Source organism: Triturus cristatus, chromosome 10, assembly GCF_964204655.1.
Source record: "Triturus cristatus chromosome 10, aTriCri1.1, whole genome shotgun sequence".
NCBI lineage: Eukaryota > Metazoa > Chordata > Amphibia > Caudata > Salamandridae > Triturus > Triturus cristatus.
In genome coordinates, this window is record NC_140593.1 from 51,478,577 (window position 1) to 51,502,648 (window position 24,072).

Sequence of the window (24,072 nt, forward strand, 5' to 3'; positions counted from 1 at the left end):
CAGGGTTTTTTCCTATGTGGAGAAAAACTAGACTGGACAGTGTAGCCTGTGGGTATAGGCTGCATTATCTGTCTTTAAATTAAATTCTCTCTTAAAGGTGTATGCAGGTCTGCATGATTTGTCACCTTTTAGAGATTATTTTTTATTGCTCCGGGGTCCACGCACATGGGCGGGACTATTCACTAGATTATGACTATACACAGAGATCCCCTACTACAGAAGTGAGTTTATTAAAAAATGAATACAAACTCCACATGTAATTTTATTTATATGGGGTTTGCTTGATATAAAAAGGTAGAGTGGGGAAACGGGGTTTAGTACCCCATCCTCATCAGTGTCGTCAACATCTTTCTGCCAAAGTGGCCAGGAGGGTCCATGGCATTCATCAGGATGTGATGTAAGGGCTCCCATCTAGCCTCTAAAGACTAAGATAAATCCACCTGGTAGGTTGACCTTTGTCAAACTCTACTGTGAAAACTTGAAACCCCAGGTTAGGGGTTGGGATGTCCCATGGGAAGGGGGGAAATGAGGGGACCCTATAGTCACACTTGCCTCAAGGTGCGTCCCTCGTAGTGCTCCTACAATCTGTCCTCGCCGCTGGCAGAGCACTACGAGGGACGCACCTTGAGGCGTGCTGTGGGGTTCCAATCGGGTTTTGGGAAGGAGATAAGTATGGCATCGTAAAGGGATTAAGGAAGTTGGGAGAACAGAAGTGCCTATCAAGGGCACATCTGATAGAAGCATTAGAGATGGTCTGCCCTACCGACACAATCTCCTGAGCCCTTTGCTTATACTGATCTTGTGGGTGCTGTATAAGCTCCCCCATTTCAACCCATTGGGCGTGATCATATCTTGACAAAATACCTACCATACTGGCAATGCGCCAATAGGTCGCTGACTGACCAGCAACACTTTTCCCTTCTGCATCCAATTTTTTATTTATTTATCAGCGGCGGGGTATCCCGAGTACCCTAGGCATTCTCCCTCTTACGGGCAGCATGTACCCCAAATGAGTTGGGTGGAAGTTGGTCTATAATGCATAGTGAATCAGAGAGTGAAGGTTTGTGCTTCTTGTCGACCCTTGGGGTGACAATTCAGGCCTAAGCATTGGCAGGAAATGAGTGGCCCGCCCTGTACGATAATAGATAATATTTCCACTAGGAAATCCTCCTCCTCAGTTATGGAATGCAAACCCACCTTGTGAAAGTTAGCTGCTTTCTGGATAACCTCATGATATGATGTGGTGTCATCAGGAGGAGAAGGCTTGGTAGGGTACAGGTCAGGGCCGTTGGACCCTGGAGGGATCATCACATAGGTCATCCTGTGGGTCTTGGATGTATGAGACCTCACACAAATCTACTGAATTACTGTAGGAAAGTGCCCTTTTTTTAATGGTTACCCCCCACTTTTTGCCTGACACATGATGCACTTTGACTTGGTGTACCCTGAGTCCCTGCCAATTAGGTTCCCTGGGCCTGTGTTCTTTCCCAAAGCTGTACGTTTGTACCCATAATTAGCACATCTCTGGCCACAGGTAAATCCCTGTGACCAGGGAAGGCCTCTAAGGGATGCAGCACCTATTGTGTCATCCTTAGAAGCCCTGTAGCTTAACATCCACAGCCTGCCATTCCAGGCTGCATGTTTTGGTGCAGAGAAAAGTGAAGAGTCAACATGGCACACAACCCCTGTGTGCCATTCCTGTAACCTGCTGTCTGGGGCCTGGGTAAGTCACTCCTCAAGCAGGGTGCACTAGCCCCCATGTGAGGGGACAGTGGCATGAGCCCTGTACCCTTACAGTGTGTATGTCCATTGTAAGGCATAAAGAGTATATGGGCTGGGAGTTGGTCATTTCAAACTCCACAGCTCCATAATGGCTTTACCAAAACCTGGGTAGCTTGGTAGCAAACTTCACAGCACATTAAATCCACACTGATACAAGTGTGGGATTTAATGTAAAATGCACACAGAGGGCATCTTAGAGATGCCCCCTGAAAAACGACCAGCCCTGGTGTGGTTCCCGAATGGCTGCCCGCCATTTGCCACCACCAGACAGGTTTCTGGACCTTCGGGTAGATGGGTAGAGAGCCTCAGCTCTATGGGTCCAGAAACAAAGCCCATCCTGGGCAGAGGTGTCATGCCTAGTCCCCTGGGATAGGCTGGATCCACGAGAGGGGAAGCATCAAAGGCCTTCCACTTTTGTAAGCTGTCCCTGTCTTTTGCTGCCCCAGCAACTGGCTCCTTTGGTACTGACCACAACTCCCTACTGGAGGGTGGCATATTAGGAGGTGTACCCACCCCAAGGAAGGGACCCATTAGTCTCGACCTTCACACCCCTTTGACAGCCCTAAATCTAGTATTTAGGGGCGACCCTGAACCTTGCCTCCTCAGATTCGAGGAAGAAATGAGAAGGACCCGAAGAGCTATGCTCACACAGGAAGAAGAGGACACCTACTGCTTTGGTCCCAGCCACTACCTGCCTATGCCGACTTCAACCTGCCTACAGTGAGAACCCTGAAGTGTCCATTAACCCCCGAGAGCCCGGAGGACCTGCCCTGCACTCATCTAATAGACTCTGTCTCCTGTGAGCACTGGATTTGCTCAAGCAAAGACTCACCCACAGAATCCAGATCCAGGCGGCTCCGCAATTTTGCACCACTATGCACCCGGCGCCCACGACCCAAGTTAGAGTGGCCCAACACCACGAGGAGGTCTCCCCAGTGATCCTGACCCTGGATCTGGTGATCCCTAACCTCTCTCAAGCTTCAAGACGATGCCTGCAGCTTCAACCTGAAGGGTCCCCCAACCGGGATCAGAGCTGATAAGAGGAACCGGATGCCAAAAGACCCCTGCAACCGACGTCCCACAGCCTTGGGTGTCCCAACCAACGGTGTCCAGACATCCTCCAAGAACCCAACTTACCTCTCTGGCTGGTGGAATCCTTCATGAAGTCTCCCTGCCCAAGCCAGCAGCGTCTTTGCCGAACCAAAGATCTCCCTTGGAACCCACAGTATCCCCGACATCTCCCTGGCACCCTGCACCCGACCACCCCTGTGCCGCTGGTGGTGCAGCTACTGTACTGATTGCTGGCCCCTGCAGTGCTGACCTTAACCCCAGGAGCTTTGCACCCATACCCGAGTGGCCTGTTCATAAGCGGCCTATGACCTGAGGCTCCCTTAGCCCCATCGGCTAACACTGGGTCCCTCCACTCTGCACCCAGCTGTTCCAGTGCCACTGGTGGTACAAATTGAGTGCCTACCCAGACCTTGGAGAACCTTGGTCCTAACCACCAAAACTCCCACTCGTAAGTTGTTTATTTATCTGAGAACTGTTAATTCTTTTTCTCCCATAGGAACCAATGTTACAAGTGTTGTTCCTAAAAATGTTGTAGAGCTGAACTTGTGTATGAAATAAAAAGTACCTAAACTGCAAACCTTACATTGTCTTACTAATATTGTATTGTGAGAGCCCCGGTGTGGTATCTAGGCATACCACCCTGAGTATTAGATGTAATCCAAAAGTAAGCTAAAAGTATTCCAAAAGTAATTAGAGTGTAATTTAAACAGTTTTTGAATCATATACAAGCCTGTAATGATTGCAAATTCAACCGCAACTCCATTTCCTTGTAAAGTCATGCATTTGAGAGTATATTTTACTTACCCGTGCCAAGTCCTGCTTGGTACTAGAAACAAAACTTAAGTATACCTTTTTTATACTTACCCAATTGGTCTGGATTCTGTCTCTGAGTGTGTGTAATCAGTTCTTGAATGAGTCAAAACAATAAATGCTTAACATACCCTTTGGATAAGCCCAACTGCTCGCCCACAGTACCACAAAGAGAGCTGTTAGTACTTACCTAATTTAGCCTCTGCTATACCTCTGGAGACTCCCTGGACTCTGTGCAGACTATACCTTACCTTGGTATAGCATATACAGAGCCAGCTTCATACAATTACCTCTTGCGAGGGAGAGTCTGCTGCACTTGAGGTGGGGGCTTGGCAATAATCTTGCCTATGTGGGGATGGATAAACATGCGCCACTGCTGAGTGTCCAGTTCCTGCTGAAGAATAGGAAGCTCCTTGTTATTGGAGTCTGCCGTGGATAGGTGACTGTGCTCCGATGTCTGTTTGGGCCTCGAAGTCGCTTTGGACGTGGACGCTTGTTTCGGCTCTAAAGTCGTTTTCGCCAATGAAGTGTTTTTCAGCTCCGAAGTCGCTTTCGATGTCAGTGCTTGTTTTGGCTCCAAAGTAGTTTGACGTTGATGCTTGTTTTGGCTCCAAATGTCCTTTGATGCCGACCTAATGGTGGCCGCTGAAGATGTTGTCGGCGTTGAGGAAGGCCGACCTTCTGCGGATGACTCTATGTCGTAGTGCAAACCAAAGTCGTCACCCAAGACTTATAGCGGTGCCAACCATTGCTGGAGTGCAGTGATGGCCCTGCTGATCAGGACCCCAGTCTCTGCTTTTCCCCAAATTGGTTTGGTAAGTACTCAGGCACATCCCAGATTGGGCACTGGTGCAACCTTATAAGTCCCTAGTATATGGTATTAAGGTACCCAGGGCATAGGTACACCAGGGTTCCCCCATGGGCTGAAGCATGTACTATGCCAACCAAGGGAGACCACTCAATTTGTAACTACAGGCCTGCCATTGCAGCCAGTGTAAGCTGGTGCTAGCACCATTTACGAAAGATATAGGTGTACCTATATCTAAGGTCTCTGCACTTAAAACCTATAAGTCACCCCTAAGGCAGGCCTTACAATTATGAAGGCAGGGTGTCGCTTCTATGTGGGAGGGTGCCCCTGCATGAGCAGGACACCCCTCCAGCCATACAGTCCATTATCCTGGGTTGTAAGTGAGACAGCCATATAATATATAGAGGGACACCGAGTCATTACGCTGTGACTATCTCGAAACAGGCTGTAACGAATCCGTCATGTTTGGTATCAAACATGTTGGAATCATACACCCACACTGTTAACTGTGTGGGAGGTATGATTCCATGCACCATTAAGCTCCTTTGAGAGGCCCTCGGTGCTACCGGTACAAATCTTCCAGACCCAGACAGCTAGCTAGGGCTGCTGCCGGCCAGAGACACGTTTCTGTCCTCCTGCTGCTGAGCCAAGCTCAGGCAGAGGAAGGCAGAACAATAGGCATCCTGTCACAGGGAGGTGTGACCACCTCCCAGACAGGGTTTAGTGTATTGGGGCAGGGTGGGGGCACTTGCCAGCGCCACATAGTCTGCGTGCAGGGCACACTGGGTGCCCTCCATGTGCATAGTCCAGTTCAAACCAATTCAGGGAGCCGTTGGTTCCTGGTCTGGCGCGAAACTGGACAAAGGACAGGGGAGTATCCTCCCCTTTGTCCAGCCCCTCCTTAGGAAGGGACCCCTGAATCATCCCAACCCTTTCCTTAGGGTATTTAAGAGTTTACCTGTGGGTGGGTCCCCAGGTTCCTCGTCGGACAAGATTCATTTCAGACACCACTTCTTGTCAAGAATTCCTGTCATACGAGGGGAGGAAAACGGTAACCAGCGAAAACGGACTACATCTCCCAGGATGCTTAGCGGTTGAGAGGTTACGTAAACAGGAGAGCTGTTACATAACTCAAGGGAAACACGCCCTTATGTAAACAGGAGAGCTGTTACATAACTCAAGGGAAACACGCCCTTATGTAAACAGGAGAGCTGTTACATAACTCAAGGGAAACACGCCCTTATGTAAACAGGAGAGCTGTTACATAACTCAAGGGAAACACGCCCTTATGTAAACAGGAGAGCTGTTACATAACTCAAGGAAAACACGCCCTATAAAGGGAGGAACCGGGAGGTACAAGGCTGTCGGATATTGTGTTTACACCGACGTACCTGCTTCGTGAAGAGCAGTGTTCCGGAGTGGTGCTCCAGTAAGGCAAGAACGGAGGTAGGTCGAGTCGTTACTCCCTGGGCCGTGTCTTGCCCCATCGTCACCTGTGAAGGACCCGGAAGCTCTACCGGTCAACCATTGAGCTTCGCTTTTTGACTCGGCTGAGTCCAAGCGCAGTGGCGCTTTTGCTGGTTGGAGTCGTAACTCCCAGCCCGACCAGAGACACAGGGACTGCCAGCTGTAACGCACACCAGGAGGTGTTTGCCGCGTTACAGACTCGGAAGTCCACAGGATCGATCGAGCGGCTGCTCTCGGTTCAGTCTTCTTGCTTGTGATTGGGGTATCGGTGACGCATCACCAGGAGGTGACTCCGCGTCCCGGTGCAGTCTGAGGAAGAGGTTGAGCGGCTGCTCCCTTCAGGTAGAGACCCCGGCTGGGTGTTTCCCTGACTCCTCGATTCTCCCCAACACTCTTCGTGCCCCTCACAGCCTACCGATTGGCATTGTCAGCCATTTCATTTCTGCCCTCTGTTGGCATACGCCGGGATCGGCGTATATGCAGAGGACGGTTAGGACCATCCGTGCTGTGGGCTGGTAACGTACTTAGCCTGGAGGATTCCAGTGACTATAACTTTTGTTTGTTCTTTGTATTTTATTTGCCTTCATTAAAAGAACTAACCCTTCACAAGTGGTTGCGTCCTCATTGTCGTGTCTGTTAAACGATCCTGAGACGTTCAGGGCGTTACACTTCTTCAACCATCTGGGCACTCTGGCCTTCGCTCTGGGCATCAAGTCTGCAACTGCAAAGACTTCTACTGCTCCTGATCTCCTCGCCCTGCTCGTCTGCTGCAACGTCCGTGCATGTGCACCATACAGGCCTGTCAGCATTCAAGACACCTGAAGTAATCTCCTTTGAAATGAAGGAGTCACTTCCTGCATCTGCAGGCACCGCAACAAAGCTGCCCGGTCTGCTGATTCTGGGCTCCCACGGACTCCGAAAGGTTCAGCAACACAGGTGGTGGTTCTTCACATCCTTCGAGGCCTGCCCTGTCCTCTCACCAAGCTTGAGGCCAGTATCTCTCGTCGGAACCACAGGAACCAAACCCCTGTGCATCAAGTTGATTTGCAGTTTCAAAGGCTTGTTGGCTTCCTTCCACTAAGCTCTTCGGGCTCCAAGTAGCCCCAACCTCCAACATCAGTGGCTAAGATCTTCATCCTCACCGCATCACTTGCACCGGGGCCTACATCCTTGGTGAGCTGCTCGAGGTCCTCTCACGACTACAGTGCCTCCGACCTGTGGGTCCTCTTCAGGTTCTCCTTGGAATTCTTGGGACTCCCCTGATTGCTCGGAGCCTGTCCTGACTCCCCTGCTTGTGGTGTCTCCCCTGGACATTGCTGGTCCCGACATTGCACCTTCTTCAACTTCCAGGTTGGTTGCAGTTGCCAAGGCTTGTTGGTGCTCCCGCCAGACACAGATCCCTCCACTCTGGGCATCCGACGTGGGACAGGTCGTGTATGGCTCCTGGTCTTCCACAGCGCATCCTGGTCCACACAGCTGTAGTTTCGAGGTCACCGCCAACTCTCCTACAAAACTTTACATCGGTGGACATTTGTCTTCAGTGCCTCCTGGTCACTCCTGAGTGGCATAGACTCTGTCCCCTCTGCTTGCAGGTTCTTCACATCTTGAATGTACCTTTAGGTTTCACTGGACACTTTCATCTTCTCCAGCAGTGGCATCTTGTTGAAGTCCTCCATTGAGTTTGACGGCGGTTTCCAGCGCCACTTCACACCTATGCACCCGGTTTCCCTGGTGCAGGTATCCTGGTTCCCAAGGTATCCACGGGTGGAGTGGCTCGCCAACCTTCTGTCTTCCACTGGGTTTCTTCAGGGTCCACTGGGAAGGGTCCTTCGTCTTTAAAAGAGGTTGTGTTCCCACTTTGCACTCGGCCTCCGTGGGGCTCCTGGTTACTTACCTTCGGTGGTTCCTTGGCTCCTTCTACGTCTTCTGGGTATAGTCTTGGCTTGAGTCGTGGTTAGCATATTAGCATATGGTTTGGTCTCCCCCTGGGGACCACTGTGTATTTCGTGCTACTTACCTGTTTCTATTGCAAAGTATTGTGTGCATTGTGTATATCTCTGGCTAGGAGATATCTGTATGTGTTAGTGAGTGTCTTATAATAAATACATATTTTTATAAAAACACTGTGGTGCTTTTTCACTTAATCTATGCCTATAAGATTATGTTCTGGTACAAAAAAGCTGCTTTACACTCCTTCTGGACTAAGCCTGAAGGCTGCTCTCCACAGCTACCACTTGGATAGCTTTCTGAGGTAATCTAAGACCACTAAAATCACCATAAGAGTTGTCTGGATTGGTGCAAGGTGCCCACTTACGTAAGTGTACCCAAAAAACCAAGGCAGCTTCTCACAATGCGCACAGCCAACTAAGGGAGGAGTCGCATCTCCTCACTCAAAAGACTTCCTAGAACGAAAACAAATTGTACATGTCCGAGCACAACACTAGATGGCAGGAGTATGCAGGCATGAGTATTTACAGCTACACATGCCACAAACGATGTGTTAGGTTAAATTTATATATGCAGCCCAGGACATCTGCTGCTAAGTAATCAAATACAAGTGGATGAAAGAAACCAGGAGGAGCGTGAGAAGGGTGGGGTATTAAAATGCCCAGCAAAAAAATAATGGCAGGAGGCCAGCTCGTCAGGAAGGAGCTACAGAAGGAAAAACTATGGAAAAGCCATATTTCCAGAAGCCTCCTACAAGAGCTCAAATAGGGTTCAGCTTGCAATTTGCAAGGTAGTGAGTTCCAAAGCTTAGCAGAGAACGCGTGCTCGCCTCAGGTCACTATTCGTGATTCTGGAATCATAAGAAGAACCCTATGTTCAGTCAGGTATGGGCAAGACAAAATACACTTCCAGACCAGAAAAATAAGGGAGTTCTGTATATCATTTTATAAACAATGTTTAAAGCTTTAAAGGAGATGACAGTTGGAAGCTACAAAACCGAGTGAAGCTTTTGTGCCACAACCTCTAGAGAAGTTTAGAAATGTGCATGAATGCTCTTGCAATGCTGAAGTTTAAGTGCATGTTCCATTGTGCCTAGTCTTTCTTTGTTATCTTATACAGATCTTCCTCCATTGGATCCCTATTATCCTCTCACTTTCTGTGTGGACTTGGGTAGCTCTGTAACCTTTATTCTCTTGCATTTATCTATCTTGCCACACGCCTTTGCTAGACCTTTGACAGGATTTCTTGTTTAAGTACTTACTATCAGCCTTGTATTTCTCATTTTATTGGCAGGTGCAGCACATATTAGAGGGGATACAGAGAAGGCAGACAACAGTCTCTGTGACTACCACATCCACAAGGGATCTTACTGGACAGAGAGTTTGCCAGCAACTTTCTAACGCTGCCACACACCAAACATATCCCAGCAACCTACCAGTTTGGCATGTCAACGAAGGGTTCAGCAACAATGGAGAATGAAGGCCTTGTGGCACAAACCCATATACTCAAGAGCTAAAACTTAAGATGTGCTCATCTACAGATAGTTCCCAACAAGTACACGCCATCCTTTCCCCATTCCATTCTCAGAACAGAAGATTGTTTCAGTGAAGACGACAGGGAAACTAGCATTACAAAGTAAATGTTTTCGTGGCACAGTTTGACGTGTCAGAGAGAAATATCCCTCGGCTGTATTAGATTTATTTTTACAAGCTTCCTCCTCCCATTAAAGCTCATCTCCTCCGTGGCAAATAAAAACCAAGAAGTTGACAAAAACATTCCCTGGAGTTTGGAAATGGGAACTGCATTCTGAACAGTGAATCTCTGATAACAAATGAGGAAGTGACTTGCTAGCCACCTAACTTCAATTAAAATATTCTGAGCAAGATATTTAGGTTTCTAAATGACAGCATGTCCATGAAACACTCTGCTTAACTTCTGGGATACAAAAATAAGTTACTAACCTGTAACTGTAGTTCTCTAGATTCATAGATTCACATGCTTGAATCACTCCCTGTTGTCGAAGTGAGAGTCCCACGGTACCATAATAAAGCAGTATGTATCATTATCATAGGCTAATAAAGGCAATGAACAAATACTTTAATAGCCTCTCTATGTCCTTTAAAAAACAAAAGGACCAAACTTAAGCCAATCAGGTGATAGCACCCTTTAGAATGCTCCCAAGAGAGGCTGAGTCCGTCAGATTTTCAAACACAAGAGGGAATAATAATCCCAAGATATAAGGGGAGTCTCTCAGGGGAGGAGGGTACGTCGCATGTGTATCTATGAAAGATAGCACTACTGGAGAGCTACAGTTACAGGTAAGTAACTCATTTTCTACAGTAGTTGATCTTTCGTAGATTTAAATGCTTGAATCAGAACAGAAAGCAGTTACTGTATTTGTATACCTTATTGTATTTGCACAAATAGCGAAAAATATATACATAACATATTCATATGCCATTCAATAAATATACATCACACACTAACATTTGCATAAATACATAAGGGACCCCATAGAACCAAAAGAGGCTCACTTTATTTAAATTATTGGCTTAGTGCAGCCTGTCCAACCGCTGCATCACTGGGCTGCGCTGATTCCATGCAATAATGCTGCGTGAATGTATGCACACTCTTCCAAGTCGCAGCATGACATTTTCTCCAGAGGCACTCCCGCAAACAAAGCAGTTGAGGTAGAAACTGCCCTAGTTGAGTGTGCCCTGGTTTTTGCTCCGAGTGTCTTGCCAGACTATGAGTGGCAGAACTGGATTGCGGCTGAGATCTATCGAGCAATGGTTGCACCATGACTAGAGCACCCTTACTAGTGTGCTCATATGAGACTAACAGTCAGTTCTCCTGAGTTGTTTAGTGTGATGTAAGCTAGATTTTAGATATTGTTTGATTCCTAGCATAGGAATAGACCTGTCAGCTGATGATGTTGGATTCAGGAAGAATGTGTGCAATATTATAGGTTCTCTGAGGTGAAAATTGGAAGGGACCTTGGGAACTAATTTTGGATTGGTTCTGAGAATTACTGAATTGTCTGTGAAGTGCAAGAAGGGTTCTTGAGGTGTGAAAGCCTGCATCTCACTTACCCACCTGGTCAAAGTGAGCGCTAGCAACAATGCAACCTTCCATGTGAGAAATTTGAGGTCTGCTCTGTGTATGGGTTCAAATGGACGCTTCATGAGTTCAGAAAGAACTATGTTCAGGTGCTAGTCCGTGGGAGGGGCCGTTACTGGAAGAAAGACTTTGAACAATCCTTTCATGAACTGTTTGATGATTGTGCTCAAGCACAAAGAGAAAGAATGTGATGAGCGTCTACATCTTGATATTCCTGCATGATACACCCTAACAGAGGCATGCACCAACCCTGACTGAGCTAGTGAGAGTAGATGGGGTAGTATCTGCTCAGGTGATGCTTGTAGAGGATGTAGGTTTGATTTCTGGCACCTTTGGCATAAATGCTTCCATTTCAGCGTATCGTGGCTTCCACTCTTGCCTTTGAGAGAATATGCCTGCAGTCCTGAGGAATATTCAGAACTTTGAATTCATGGAATTTAGAAGCCATGCACATAAGTGGAGCAAAGACTGGTCTGGAGGAAGGACCTGGCCTTGGTTCAACATCAAAAATGTTCGGGATGTTTGTAGGTGAATGTGGTTGGATTCCGATAGTAAGAGAAGCTCCGTGAACCAATGCTGCCTGGGCCACCTTGGAAGCTATCAAGATGAGGTAACACCGCTCCGCTTTTATCTTGCTGACAACCTTTGGTATCAGAAGTATTGGGGGAAAAGAGTAGGGATAGATCCTGGACCATCTGATCAGCATTCTCCCACGATTCTGAATTGGGATGTCAGCTTGCATAGAACTGGCATTTGTGGTTCTCGTTTGTTGTATTGTATATACACTTATATAGCGCAAACTGTCACCCTACGGGTATCCTGGCGCTGCGGCTTAACAGATGGCAGCAGCAAGCATCGATCCTGATTACAAATGGAAGCTCATTTTACACATTCCTTGGAAACAGCCAGGTTTTCAAGCTTTTTCTAAAACAGAGCAGGGAATTAGATTGTCTAATACTCTGGGGCAGATCATTCCAGAGGCGTGATGCTGCAATACCGAATGCTCTGCCTCCCATCCTAGACTTCTTAAATCTGGTGGTCGTTACCAGGTTTACACTGGAAAAGCGAAGATTTCTCCCAGGATTGTACTAGGTAAATTTCTTCTGCAAAGGCCCTGGACCCAGACCATGTGCTGCTCTGAACGCAGAGAGACTTAAAGTAGATTCTCTCCTTGATGGGTAGCCAATGAAGATCCTCTAGAGCCAATGCCGTGGAGGATCTGCGCTGCCTATTTAGCACCAGCTTTGCTGCTATAGACTGGACTCTTTGCAACCCCTGTAGGACAGATTGTCGTGGTCCCAGATACAGAGAGTTGCAGTAGTCCAGTCTACAAGAGGTCTAGTGTCACTAGGCAGTAATGGAAGAATCTGTTGAACCGCTCTTAGCAAGGAGAAACAGACACTAACCGTTCTGTTAGCCTGTGACTCCATTTGGAGGTTGTCATCTAGCAGAACCCCTAGGTTACGCACAGTTTGGGCTGGAACCAAGGGCTTGTCCTTAGGGGTAAGTCTGAACTCGCCATTTGGAGGTCTGGTGCATACATTCCTGGAATGTGTCCATGGTTACTGCTCGATTCCCTTCCAATTGGGTATCGTCCGCATAGTTAACCAGGTCAATTCCAAAAGACTTGATAATAGGAAACAAAGGGAGCAAGTATATGTTAAAAAGAATGGGGCTTATTGCAGAGCCCTGTGGCACCCCGTGGCTCACCAGGGACTTAGTGGAAGTGAATGGTGTCATGGTCACAGCCTGTTGTCTACCCGTCAGATATGATTGCAGCCACTTCAGTGCCCGTCCTTTCACGCTGATATTCTCCAGCCTTTCCACCAGTATTGCAATACTCACTCTATCGAATGCGGCCGACATGTCTAGTAACACTAGTACATATGGATTACCATTGTCGGCTCGCATTCGTAGATTGTCCAATACGGTCGCCAACGCTGTCTCAGTTCTGTGGCCTGGTCGGAACCCAAACTGGTCCCTGTCCAACAGGTGATTTTCCTCTAGATATCGGGACAGTGATTTACTAACAGGAGAGAGATAGGTCTGAAATTCAATGGATTTGTGGGTCCAGGAATGACTTCTTGAGGAGCGGGGTCACCACTGCCTGCTTCAACACATCTGGAACCATTCCTTCTTCCAGTGATTGGCAGCAGATCTGCCGCAGCCAGGGGAATAATTCTTGCCTAAACTCCTTCCAAATCCCATGTGGAAGAGGGTCCAGAGGAGAGCCCGAGGATACACTTTGAGCAAGGCTATTAAAGGTGTCCTCGGTAAGAGGTTGGAAACACTCTAGAGATGTTTTTGCCTGTGGTTCTTCGACTGGCGTCTGAGGTAGTTCATCCTGGCAGCTAATGTTACTTGGGTTAAGACCTCCAACAATTTTGGTGATCTTTCCATTGAAGTGGGTAGCAATCTCATCACAAAGTTTTTGCGTTACGACCACCTTATTGCCCATAAAGACTAGATTAGAGAGGTCCTTTACAATATTAAAAAGTGCTTTGGTGCTGTTGGACGCTTGCAGGATAGATTTAGCATAAAAATCTGCTTTGCACCTAGAAATAGTCTCCCTATACAGAGCCTGCACTAGTTTCAGCTCTTTCCTGTCCGACTCTGTATATGACCTTCTCCATTTCCTCTCAGCCTGTTTGCATTTAATCTGCATCGATTTCAACTCCTCACTATACCAAGGGGCTGAGGGTTTCTTCCTATTCTTCAGTCTTTTTATGGGGACAAGCAGGTCCAGGGTACCATTTATATAATTACAGTACTTTTGATAATTTTTTCCTACTGGCTCATTAGGAGCAAAAAGATTCTGATCAGGGAATGTCGGGCATAGTCTTTTTTATTAGCTTGGCCCATTCTCTTCCCTTACGGTAGGTCACCGTTCGATTAATATTATTCACTGATCTAAGCAGTGTTATCCTAAAATGGATTAGAGAATGGTCGGTCCAGCTCTGGGGCAGTACGTCAATCACCTCTGTCTCATTCTGATTAGCAAACAAGAGGTCTAGGACATGCCCTCCTTGATGGGTTGCAAAGAGATCTAGTGCTGGTTTGCCCCAGAGAGAGAAGATCCAGCTTGGCCAACTGATAAAGCTCCTGCTCGTGGCAGCTGTTCCTTGCATTTTACTTGTGAATGTTCCATTATTATTTGCTTGTGTTCTACTTCCTTGCACTCGATTTATCAATGTTCCAGTATTATTATTTGACGTGAGTGTTTCATTATTATTTTTATTTGCATGTGTTTTATCATTATTATCTGCTTGTTTTTATCTTATGCATTTGATTACTTGTGAGTGTTTTATCATTACGTACTTGCACATATATACGTACATTTGCATGCTGTTTTACCTGTATTATTTGACATCTGGGAAAGTCTTTCTGTTAGAGAGTGTTGCATGAATAAACCCCACGCTTTATCTTGAAACTGCCTTTTGATTTGCCTCATTTTGTGAGTGCTGAGTCGCCTATCCAGGTGGGGGATGATATCCATAAATGGATCACTGCTTTGGAGAGGGCCTGTAAAGTACAAAAGGTCCCTCAAGAGCAGTGGGCAACTATCCCGTGGCTCTCCTTTGCTAACAAAGATAAGCTCCTCACTTTTAGAGAAGATGATGCTGACAACTATTCAGTCACTCATAGATGGGTTTGGCTTAACAACTGAGCAATACAAGATTAAGTTCAGAGACACCCATAAGGCACACACCCAGGACTGGGTAGACTTCATTAATAGTGCTGTTAAGGATCTGGAAAGCTGGCTTCATGGAAGCAGGGTACAGGACTCTGAAGGATTTTACAATTTGATAATGAGGGAGCACATCCTTAATAACTGTCAGAACCAACTACTGCACCAGTATCTGGTGGACTCTGATCTGACCTCTCCCCAAGAATTGGGAAAGAAGGCAGACAAATGGGTCCGCACCAGGGCTAAGTAGAAAAACCATGGATGTGGTGGTGACCAGAAGAAGGATTCTTCCAAGAGAAAAGTGGGGATAAGTCTAAAGAGAAGTCATCAGAAGGTCCCCAAAAGTCTTCCTCTGTGGGTGGGTCCCAAACTCCTTCCCCTGGAAAGAAACCTTATTGCTATGTCTGCAGAGAAAGGCCACAAGAAATGGGACTCCAATTGCCCCAAGGCCAGCAATAAGAATACCACTACTACTACACCCCCAAGTGTCCCAAGTAGTAGGCCTCCAGGTGGTAGTAGTGCACCCAAAAGTTTAGTTGGGTTCTCATGGGGTACTGAGGTGGATACTGGCCTATCCCCCATGCAGGCCACCTTAGTCTGTGATGGTGGCATGGGTTTTGCCACTTTTACTGTAAGTCCCAATACCATGGGCAAGTACAGACAGGGGCCTCTGATTAATGGTTAGAAAGCTGTAGCCTGTAGGGGCACAAGGGGCTAGTATCACCACGGTGACATGAAAACTGGTGTCCCCACTTCAACTTTTAACTGGGTGCATGTACAAGGTGACATACACTGATGGTTTTAGGATAGATCATCCCATAGCCATATTTAATCTCGGCTGGAGAGGGATCACTGGCCCTAAAAGGGTTGCAGTATCCCCAAACCTACCTGTAGATTGCCTCTTGGGCAATGATCTAGAAACTTCAGCCTGGGCTGAAGTAGAACTGAAGGGCCATCTAGAAATGTTAGGCCTCCCTGAGCAGGTTGGTGTGACCCTTAGGGCCCCAGTGAACCCAGAAAGAATGGCCCACCCTGCTCCAACAGAGAACACAGGGGAGGAAGAAAAGTATTTCTCCCCTAGACTTTAGGTGAGGGTCAGCCTCCTCAGGGAACTGATCCTACCCCTTGTGAATAAATTGCCCTAGAGGAGGCCAGGCCTGTCCTGCCAGAGCCACTAAAGGCAGGGGAACCTTCCAAGCAGGTACCTAGTCTGGAGCAGGTATCCTGCCACTCTCTGCCAAGCCTCAGTAAGACAGGTGCTGCAGAGACCAGGGATGTCAGTGGACCCCACAGGGCCTACTGCCAAGAGGACTCCCCTCCTCCACAGATTAGGGACCCCCCAGCCCAGGAGTACTAGTCAGGTGGATGATCCTCAGCAATCTGAGGGATCCCACTTACACTTAGCAAGTGACACCCCCCAAATGGACTCTATTGAGCAAAGTAAATCCTGGGACAAGACTGTCCCAAACCTTCACTGACCCTACATTGTTCCAGCCAGACAGGATCAACCAAAAGCTGTAAGCAACAAAAGGTTGACCCCTAGGGATAAGTACAGGTCAGTCATAGAGAGGAAGGCCTCTGTTGTGGCCAGTGCTCTAAGGAAGTTGAGACCAACCCTGTTAGGGCCTCACTTCCCTAATCAGACACCCCACAAGCCCCTCTCTTGGCTCAAACAGCTGACAGGCAGACACCCCAAACGTTTGAGAGGATCCAAGCTCCTGCAGGGGAGGAACTTCTCAGTGGATGATAACATAGGGAGTATCCATGCCAGTGCAAGGTTAGCCTTACCTCCTTTTGTTTGGGGGGGGGGGGTTATGTAGGAAGGTATGATCCTTCTGCATGGTAACTCCCACTTTTCGCCTGGTGTTATGTTTTTCTGACTAGTCTGACTGGGATCCTGCTAATCAGGACCTCAGTCTCTGTGCATCTTCAATCAATTGGACATCGTGGGTACTTAGGTACACTCCAGATTGGCTACTGGTGTACCCTTATAAGTCCCTAGTATATGGCACTAAGGTGCCCAGGGCATAGGTACACCAGGGGTTTCCCAAGGGCTGAAGGATGTATTATGCCACCCATGAGAGACCACTCACATTGTGATGACAGGCTCGCCATTGCAGCCTGTGTGAGCTGGTGCAAGCACCACTTACGACAGATAAAAATTACCTTACATCTGAGGTCACTGCACTTAAAACCTAGAAGTCACCCCTAAAGCAGGCCTTTCAATCCAGAAGGCAGGGTGCTCGGTTCTAAGTGTGAGGATGCCCCTGCATGAGCAGGACACCCCTACAACCTTCGGAGCCCATTCACCTGGGTTGTAAGTGCATCAGCCTTTATGATACATAGAGTGGCCATGCATCATCACGCAATGGCTACCTCTAAACTCGCTGTAACGAATCCTGTCGTGTTTGGTAACAAAAAATGTTGGAATCATACCTCCCACACCGTACACCGTGTGGGAGGTATGATTCCATGCACTGTAAAGCTCCACCAGGAGGCCCTCAGTGCTCCTGGTACCAGTCTTCTAGACCTAGACAGCAAACTACAGCTGCTGCCGACCAGAGACACGATTCTGCCCTCCTGCTGCTGAGCCAAGCTCGAGCAGGGGAAGGCACTACAATAAGTTTCCTGTCACCGGGAAGAGTGACCACCTCCCAGACAGGACTTGGTGTATTGGGATAGGGTGGGAGCACTTGCCAGTGCCACTTGACTGCTCTTATGGGCACATTTGGTGCCCTCCTTGCATAATCCAGTTGAAACCAGTTCACGGAGCTGTTGGCATCCACCCCACTGTCCGCCCCTCCTCTGGGAGGTGCCCCTGAATTGTCCCCACCCTTTGCTTAGGGTACTTAAGGGCGTCTGCAGACACCGCAACACTGCTGACCGTTCTGCTGATCCTGGGCTCCCATGAACTCCGAAAGGCTCAGCAACACAGGTGGTGTTTCTGCAACTCCCTCAAGGCCTGCAATGTCTTCTCACAGAGTTTGAGGCCAATATCCCTTGTCGGACCCGCTGGAACAGAACCCCTGTGCACCTTGTTGACTTGCTGTTGCCAAGGCTTGTTGAATCTCTCCTCCAGGGATCTTCGGGCTCCATGAAGCTCCAGCCTCAAGCCTCTCCTACAGACAAGATCTTCGCCTGCACTGAATCCTTTGCACCGAGGGCCTTCATCCTTTGGTGATTTGCTCTAGGTCCTCTCGCGACTCCTGCACCTTCGGCCCATGGGTCCTCGAGGGTCTTCTTTAGCTCCACTAGGCTCCCCTGCTTGCTCTGACTTACGTGCTCACGCTTAGTCACTTGGACCTTGCCAGTCCTGACACTGCACCTTTTTCTACAACTACATTGGTTGCTGTTGCCAAGGCTAGTTGGTACCCCTGCCAGACACTGACCCCTTGACTCTTGACATCCGACGTGGGACAGCTCGTAAACTGCTACTGGTCTTCCACAGAATCGCCTGGTCTGCACAGCTGCATCTTCAAGGGTACCGTCAACACTCCTGCATCTCAAACATTGGTGGGCATTCGTCTCCAGAGCCTCCAGGTCCCTCCTGAGTGGCATAGACCTTTGGGTTCCACCGGACTCTTTTACCTTCTTCGCCAGCGGCATCTTCACTGAAGTCCTCCATTGTGGTCTACGGCAGTTTCCAACGTCACTTTGCACCTGGCTTCCCTGGTGTAGGTGTCCTGGTTCCGTGGTATCCACGGGTGGGGTGACGCTCCAAACCTTCCATCTTCCACGGGGTTTCTTCAGAGTCTGCTGGTAAGGGTCCTTTTTCTTTAAAACTGCAACCACGACTTATCTATTGACTTACATTGAGCACGCATTCATGTTCCCACTCGGCACACAACCTCCGTGGGATTCATAGATATTCACCTTGGGTGGCTCCTTGGGTCCCCGGCTCTTCTATGTCTTCTGGGTCCATTCTCCACTTCAGTGGTGCGCCTACGTCAGTTTTCTTCAGAGAACTTTTATGCACCATAACGCGGGATCACCAGACAAAAAACTGTGGAAGCATGGGAACAGTGAGCGAAGAGCAGAAAAATTGGAAAGAAACGGTGACTAACAACACCACCAGAGTAGTGCCAACACCGCAGAACCCAAGGGCAGGGAAAGAAGAAGAAGAAGAACAACAAGCAGAAACCTGCGCAGTCACCCTGTCAGCACATAGACAGCCTCCCATTCCTGTGCCCTGAAGGGCAAAGAACATGCGTAAATTCATGGCACACGTAGTAAACCCACCCCCCCCCCATCCTGAGCAAGGAATGGGACCAGTCCTAAGACAGACAGGAACAACAAACTTCCAAGCCACCCCAACCTAGAGGGCAACCACCCACAAGGGACAAGGGCAAGACCTGGCCAGATGACCCTTAATCAGAGGATAGCAATGGAAGGAGGGAGGGGAGGGAGGACAGGGATAGAAAGCAATCCCCCCTCAAACCTGGAGTAGCCAGAGCAGCAGGGCACTGGAACACCGGAACCCTATCCTCCAAAGGACCAAAGGAGGAATGAACCGCCCCCAGACGGAGCCACCCGTCAAGAACAAGGAAGGCACTCACAGGACACACAGCCCCCTAACGGGAGGAGAGTACCAAAGACCAACCCAAGGGTTCTCGCAGAATAGGGGAGGAAGGGCAGGCCGTGAAGGAATCTGCGGCTAGAATAGTCTCTACCAGATACATCGTTATCGAAGGTAAGTAACTCTTACATCTGATAGAGACTACTAGCCGCAGATTCCTTCACGTAGAAAGATACCCTAGCAATAGCCCTGGGAAGGAGGGTCAGCGAAAGGACCACACCAGCCAATGCAGAACAGAGGGCCTCACAGGGGACCAGATCTGTGGACCAGGTAGAACCTCGCCCCTGCCGGGCCAAGGGACCACAAGCAGAACCCCACCGACCCCAAGGGGATGAAGGAGGGAAAGAAGGCTGAAGAGGCTCGTACACCCACAGCAGAGGAGGCAAGGGCAAGGGCAGAGAGGCCGAAGTACCCCAATCCCCCACAAGGCAACATAGCTTCTGCCGAATGCCAAGACAGGAAGACGGCAGAAGAAGCCTAGAGAGCCCAAGGAAACTAGGGAGAAGCAGGCGAGCCCACTCCAGATGGAGAGCAGCCTGCAAGCCAGAACAATGCCGGCAGTCAAGGCCAGAAGCAAGAAGAACAGCCCGAGGCCCCAGGAAGGCGACGCCTGGCAAGGGAGAACACAGGGAGAGGAGGAGAGGCCAGGGCCACCACCACGAGTGGCCGCGCACACAACCGCAGGAAGCAAAAGCAACCTACGTAAACACCATGGAGAACAGGTACCCGAAGGCGACCAGAACCCTCCAGCAGAGCACAAGCCATACGACAGCCACCATAACCCCACATAGGGCACGAGAAGTCCCAAGACATGGGAACCCTCTTTGGAAGAACTTCCGCAGCAGAGGAAGAAACAAAAGAACCACGGGGAAAAAAGCACCCTTGTCGCAGGCTTGACAGCAGCCCAAGCAAAGCTGAAGGCCCAATCTCAGGGCCAAGTCTGCGCAACTATTCCTGCAGAACTCAACAACAACAAAAGGGCTGTCCAGCAGCCATTAATGCCAAAGTCCCAAGGAAGGACGTAAACGGCCAGAAAAACATACTCCACAACCAGAACTGCCAGCCTAAAAAGGCCCAGAAGCAACCCTAACTCAGAAGTCACTGAGGAGGGGACGGAGGAGGAGGAGGACAAGGTGGAGGAGGAGGACGGAGCCCTGCCAAGAGCCTCTGGATGGCGAAGTCGGCCGGGGCATGGAACAACAGACTGCCATCAAATGGGAGATCAATGAGCCTCTCCCGAATATTTTCAGGGAAGACGCCGTCCTGAAGCCAAGCATGGTGACGGAGAGCGAGGAAACCATGGCCCGGCCCAGCGCCTCAGAGTTGTCCAGAGCAGAGCGGAGAATAAACGCCGCAAGCTCCCGGCTAACCAAGGCATGATGCAGCAAATCCACCTGAGCAGACAACTGGGACGCTGCAGACCCTAGAGACTCAGACGAGTCCCACAAACAGGAGGAGGCCCGAGCCAGCACACACAAGGTGTTAAGGGCCCGCAGGGCCACGCTGGTTGAGGCAAAAATGTTTCGTCCCCAAGTGTCCAGCCAGCGGGCCTCTCTGGACGGCGGAGCCAACAGAGGCGGCAGGGAGGGAAAAGCAGTCATCAAAACGGGGCTGACAGCTGAGAGGTGAATGGACAGGCACGCCGGGTCACGCGGCGTCGGAAGGTGCCGATGCAGAGGCACCGGGTCCCCGGAGGCAGGACGCCTCCAAGCCCCCGTCAAGGCAGAAAGGAGCGAACGTTCAAAGGGAAGCAAGATTTCCCTCCCACCAGTGCCCTGGTGGAGGACCTCCAACAGATGGTCCGCCGGAAAGTGAGCCACCGGGTCACCCATGTGTAGGATGCCCACAGCCGTGGACAACGCGTGTGCGAACGCCGCACCTGCATCCGTAGGGACCCGTGGTAGAGAAAGCAGCTCCTCCGTGGGCAACGGCTGCAAACTAAGGCGGCCGTCCCCGAGGCCAAGCGGGGCGGGCAAGGGCCAGACCTGGAAGTCAGGAGGAGCCGAAGAATGAGGGACCTGCCGCTCTTCTGACGAACACTTCTGCCCCAGAAAGGGCGGGGAGCCACTCTTCGACGCCGGTGAATAGGACACCACACGGCGACCAGTCTCCAGGGAGGACGATACCAATATGCAGCCTGCCTCCGGAGAAGGAGTAGTTTCTTACCTGTAACTCCAGTTCTGTAGTAGGGGTATCTCTGTTATAGTCATAATCTATGAATAATCCCCGCCCATGTGCGGGGACCCCGGAGCAATCAAAAATATCTCTTAAGCTGTCCCGCATTTGCAAACCTGCAAAGACACTTAAGAGACAGACAAAATAATACAGCCTAATCACCACAAGGCTGCACTGGCCAGCACTTCCTCTGAAGTGAACACAAAAGCCAAAATAAAGTTGAAATGTCATTTTTATTCACATTTGACATGTTCCTTTATTATTACACACTCCCTTCACCAAAATCCCTTTAAACAATAGAGAGGAAGGGGTGGACAGACAAGCCCTATAGGCTGTCATTATGTGTCTGCTAAAGGGATACCGTGCCTTTAAGAAACTCTCCAGAGACCCCCGGTATCCCAGGATGCACAGCCAACACAAGTTACTTTCAGTTCTTTTTGAAGGTGTATAACAACAGGCCTGATACCGTCAGGTTACTCCACCGGGGAGGAGGGAGGGTCGCTTATGACTATAACAGAGATACCCCTACTACAGAACTGGAGTTACAGGTAAGAAACTACTCCTTCTGTAGTAGGGGATCTCTGTGTATAGTCATAATCTATGAATAGAATGGCAAGCCCATCCCAACCAACAAGAAGCGGTGGAGTAAGACCAACCACCAACAAATCACTGTGCAAACAAATTCCTTAGCGAAGCCTGTCCAACCTGCGCATCTGCCCTAGCATCAGAGTCCAGGCAGTAATGCTTTGTAAACGTATGGACTGACTTCCAGGTGGCAGCCTTACAAATGTCAGCAATGGGAACATTCCTAAGCAAAGCGGTGGTAGCCGCCTTTCCTCTAGTCGAATGTGCTGTAGGCTTACCCCCTAATGTTTTATTAGCTTTTTGGTAACCAAGCTGAATACAGGAAACAATCCATCTGGAAATGGACTGCTTTGAGGTAGCTAAACCAGTTCTTACCGAACCATAATTAACAAACAGTTGATCCGACCTGCGGATATCTTTTGTCTTATCCAGGTAGAATTTCAACACCCTACGCACATCAAGTGAATGCAGAGACCTCTCCGCCGGAGAGGAAGGATGCTGAAAAAACGTAGGCAAAGTTATCATCTGATTCACATGGAAATCTGATATCACCTTAGGCAAAAATTTAGGATGGGTACGCATCACTACTTTAGAAGCATGGAAAACAGTATACGGCTCTTGGCAACACAGAGCCTGAATCTCACTCACCCTCCTGGCCGATGTAATGGCTACAAGGAAGGCCGCCTTCCAAGACAAATGCTGCAGCGAAGCCTTATGGATAGGTTCAAAAGGCTCCCTCATCAATCTAGATAACACCACATTCAATTCCCAAGGTGGAGAAGGCCTTCTAACAGGGGGAAACACCTTACGCAAACCCTCCAAAAAATCCTTAATCACAGGGATTTGAAAAAATGAGGTTTGAGAAGGGCCCTTCCTATACGCAGTCAGAGCTGCGAGATGAACCTTAATAGATTGGAAATTAAGCCCAGACTGAGCTAACTGCAGCAGATAAGGCAAAATAACGTCTTCTTTACAGGATGTAGGGTCAAAGTCCTTCGCCTTGCACCATAAGCAGAATCTCTTCCACTTATAGGCGTAGGAGGTCCTCGTAGACGGTCTCTTAGCCTCTTTTAAGATCTCCATACAGTCCTGAGGCAGGTTCAAGTGTCCACACTGCACTAGCTCAGGAGCCATGCTGCCAAACTCAAGGACGAGAGATTGGGGTGAACCATCTGCCCTCCGAACTTCGTGAGGAGGTCCGGCCGGCACGGCAGGCGCCGGTGTGGCAGAACAGACCGATGAAGAAGGTCGGTGAACCACCATTGTCTCGGCCACTCCGGAGCAATCAGGATCATTCTGGCTCTGGATTGCGACAGCTTGATCAGCACCGCCGGAATCAGGGGAATGGGTGGAAAGGCGTAGAGAAAGCTGTTGGACCAGCTGATCCATAGTGCATTCCCCAGCGTCCCTGGCTGGTAGTACCTGGACGCGAAGTCGCGGCATTTGCTGTTTTCTGCCGTGGCGAACAGATCTATATCCGGAGTGCCCCATTCTGCGAAGACGTCTCTTAGCACGTCGTCGTTTAGCACCCACTCGTGGTTCTCTTGAACGAGTCTGCTGAGCGCGTCTGCTTGGGCATTCTGCACTCCCGGCAGGTGGGTCGCTGTGATCGTCAGATTCCTGGCCACCAGCCAGTTCCAGATCGCCTGTGCCTCCCGAGACAGGGTGCGTGACCGGGAGCCCCCCTGCTTGTTGAGGTAATACATGGTCGTAGTATTGTCCGTCTGAACCAGCAGGGAGGACGTCCTGAAGGAGGGATGGAACGCCTTCAAGGCCAAGTGTACTGCTCTGAGTTCCAAAAATTTGATATGGTAGGTCGTCTCCATCTGCGACCATATCCCCTGAATCTGAAGAGGGCCCGAATGCGCTCCCCAGCCCTGGAGAGACGCATCGGTCACTATGGTCTGGGCCGGAATGTCCTTGTGAAAAGGGGTCCCCTTGCAGACATTCTCTGGGGAACACCACCATTTCAGAGACTGCCGAGCGTGCTGAGACAACTGGATCTTGTCCTCCCAACGTCCCCTCCTCTGGTCCCATTGATCC

The 24,072-nt window shown here is 49.3% G+C and overlaps 1 protein-coding gene across 1 annotated transcript in view; it reads left to right on the forward strand.

Moving 5' to 3' along the window:
• LOC146788813 (uncharacterized) overlaps positions 1-14,435 on the forward strand; it is a 147,825-nt gene extending 133,390 nt beyond the window's left edge. Inside the window, exon 9 of the mRNA XM_085630973.1 lies at positions 9,179-14,435. Within this exon, the coding sequence (XP_085487099.1) occupies positions 9,179-9,364 (186 nt within the window). The 3' untranslated portion in view covers positions 9,365-14,435. The remainder of the gene's footprint in view (positions 1-9,178) is intronic.
• The last annotated feature ends 9,637 nt before the right edge of the window (positions 14,436-24,072 follow it).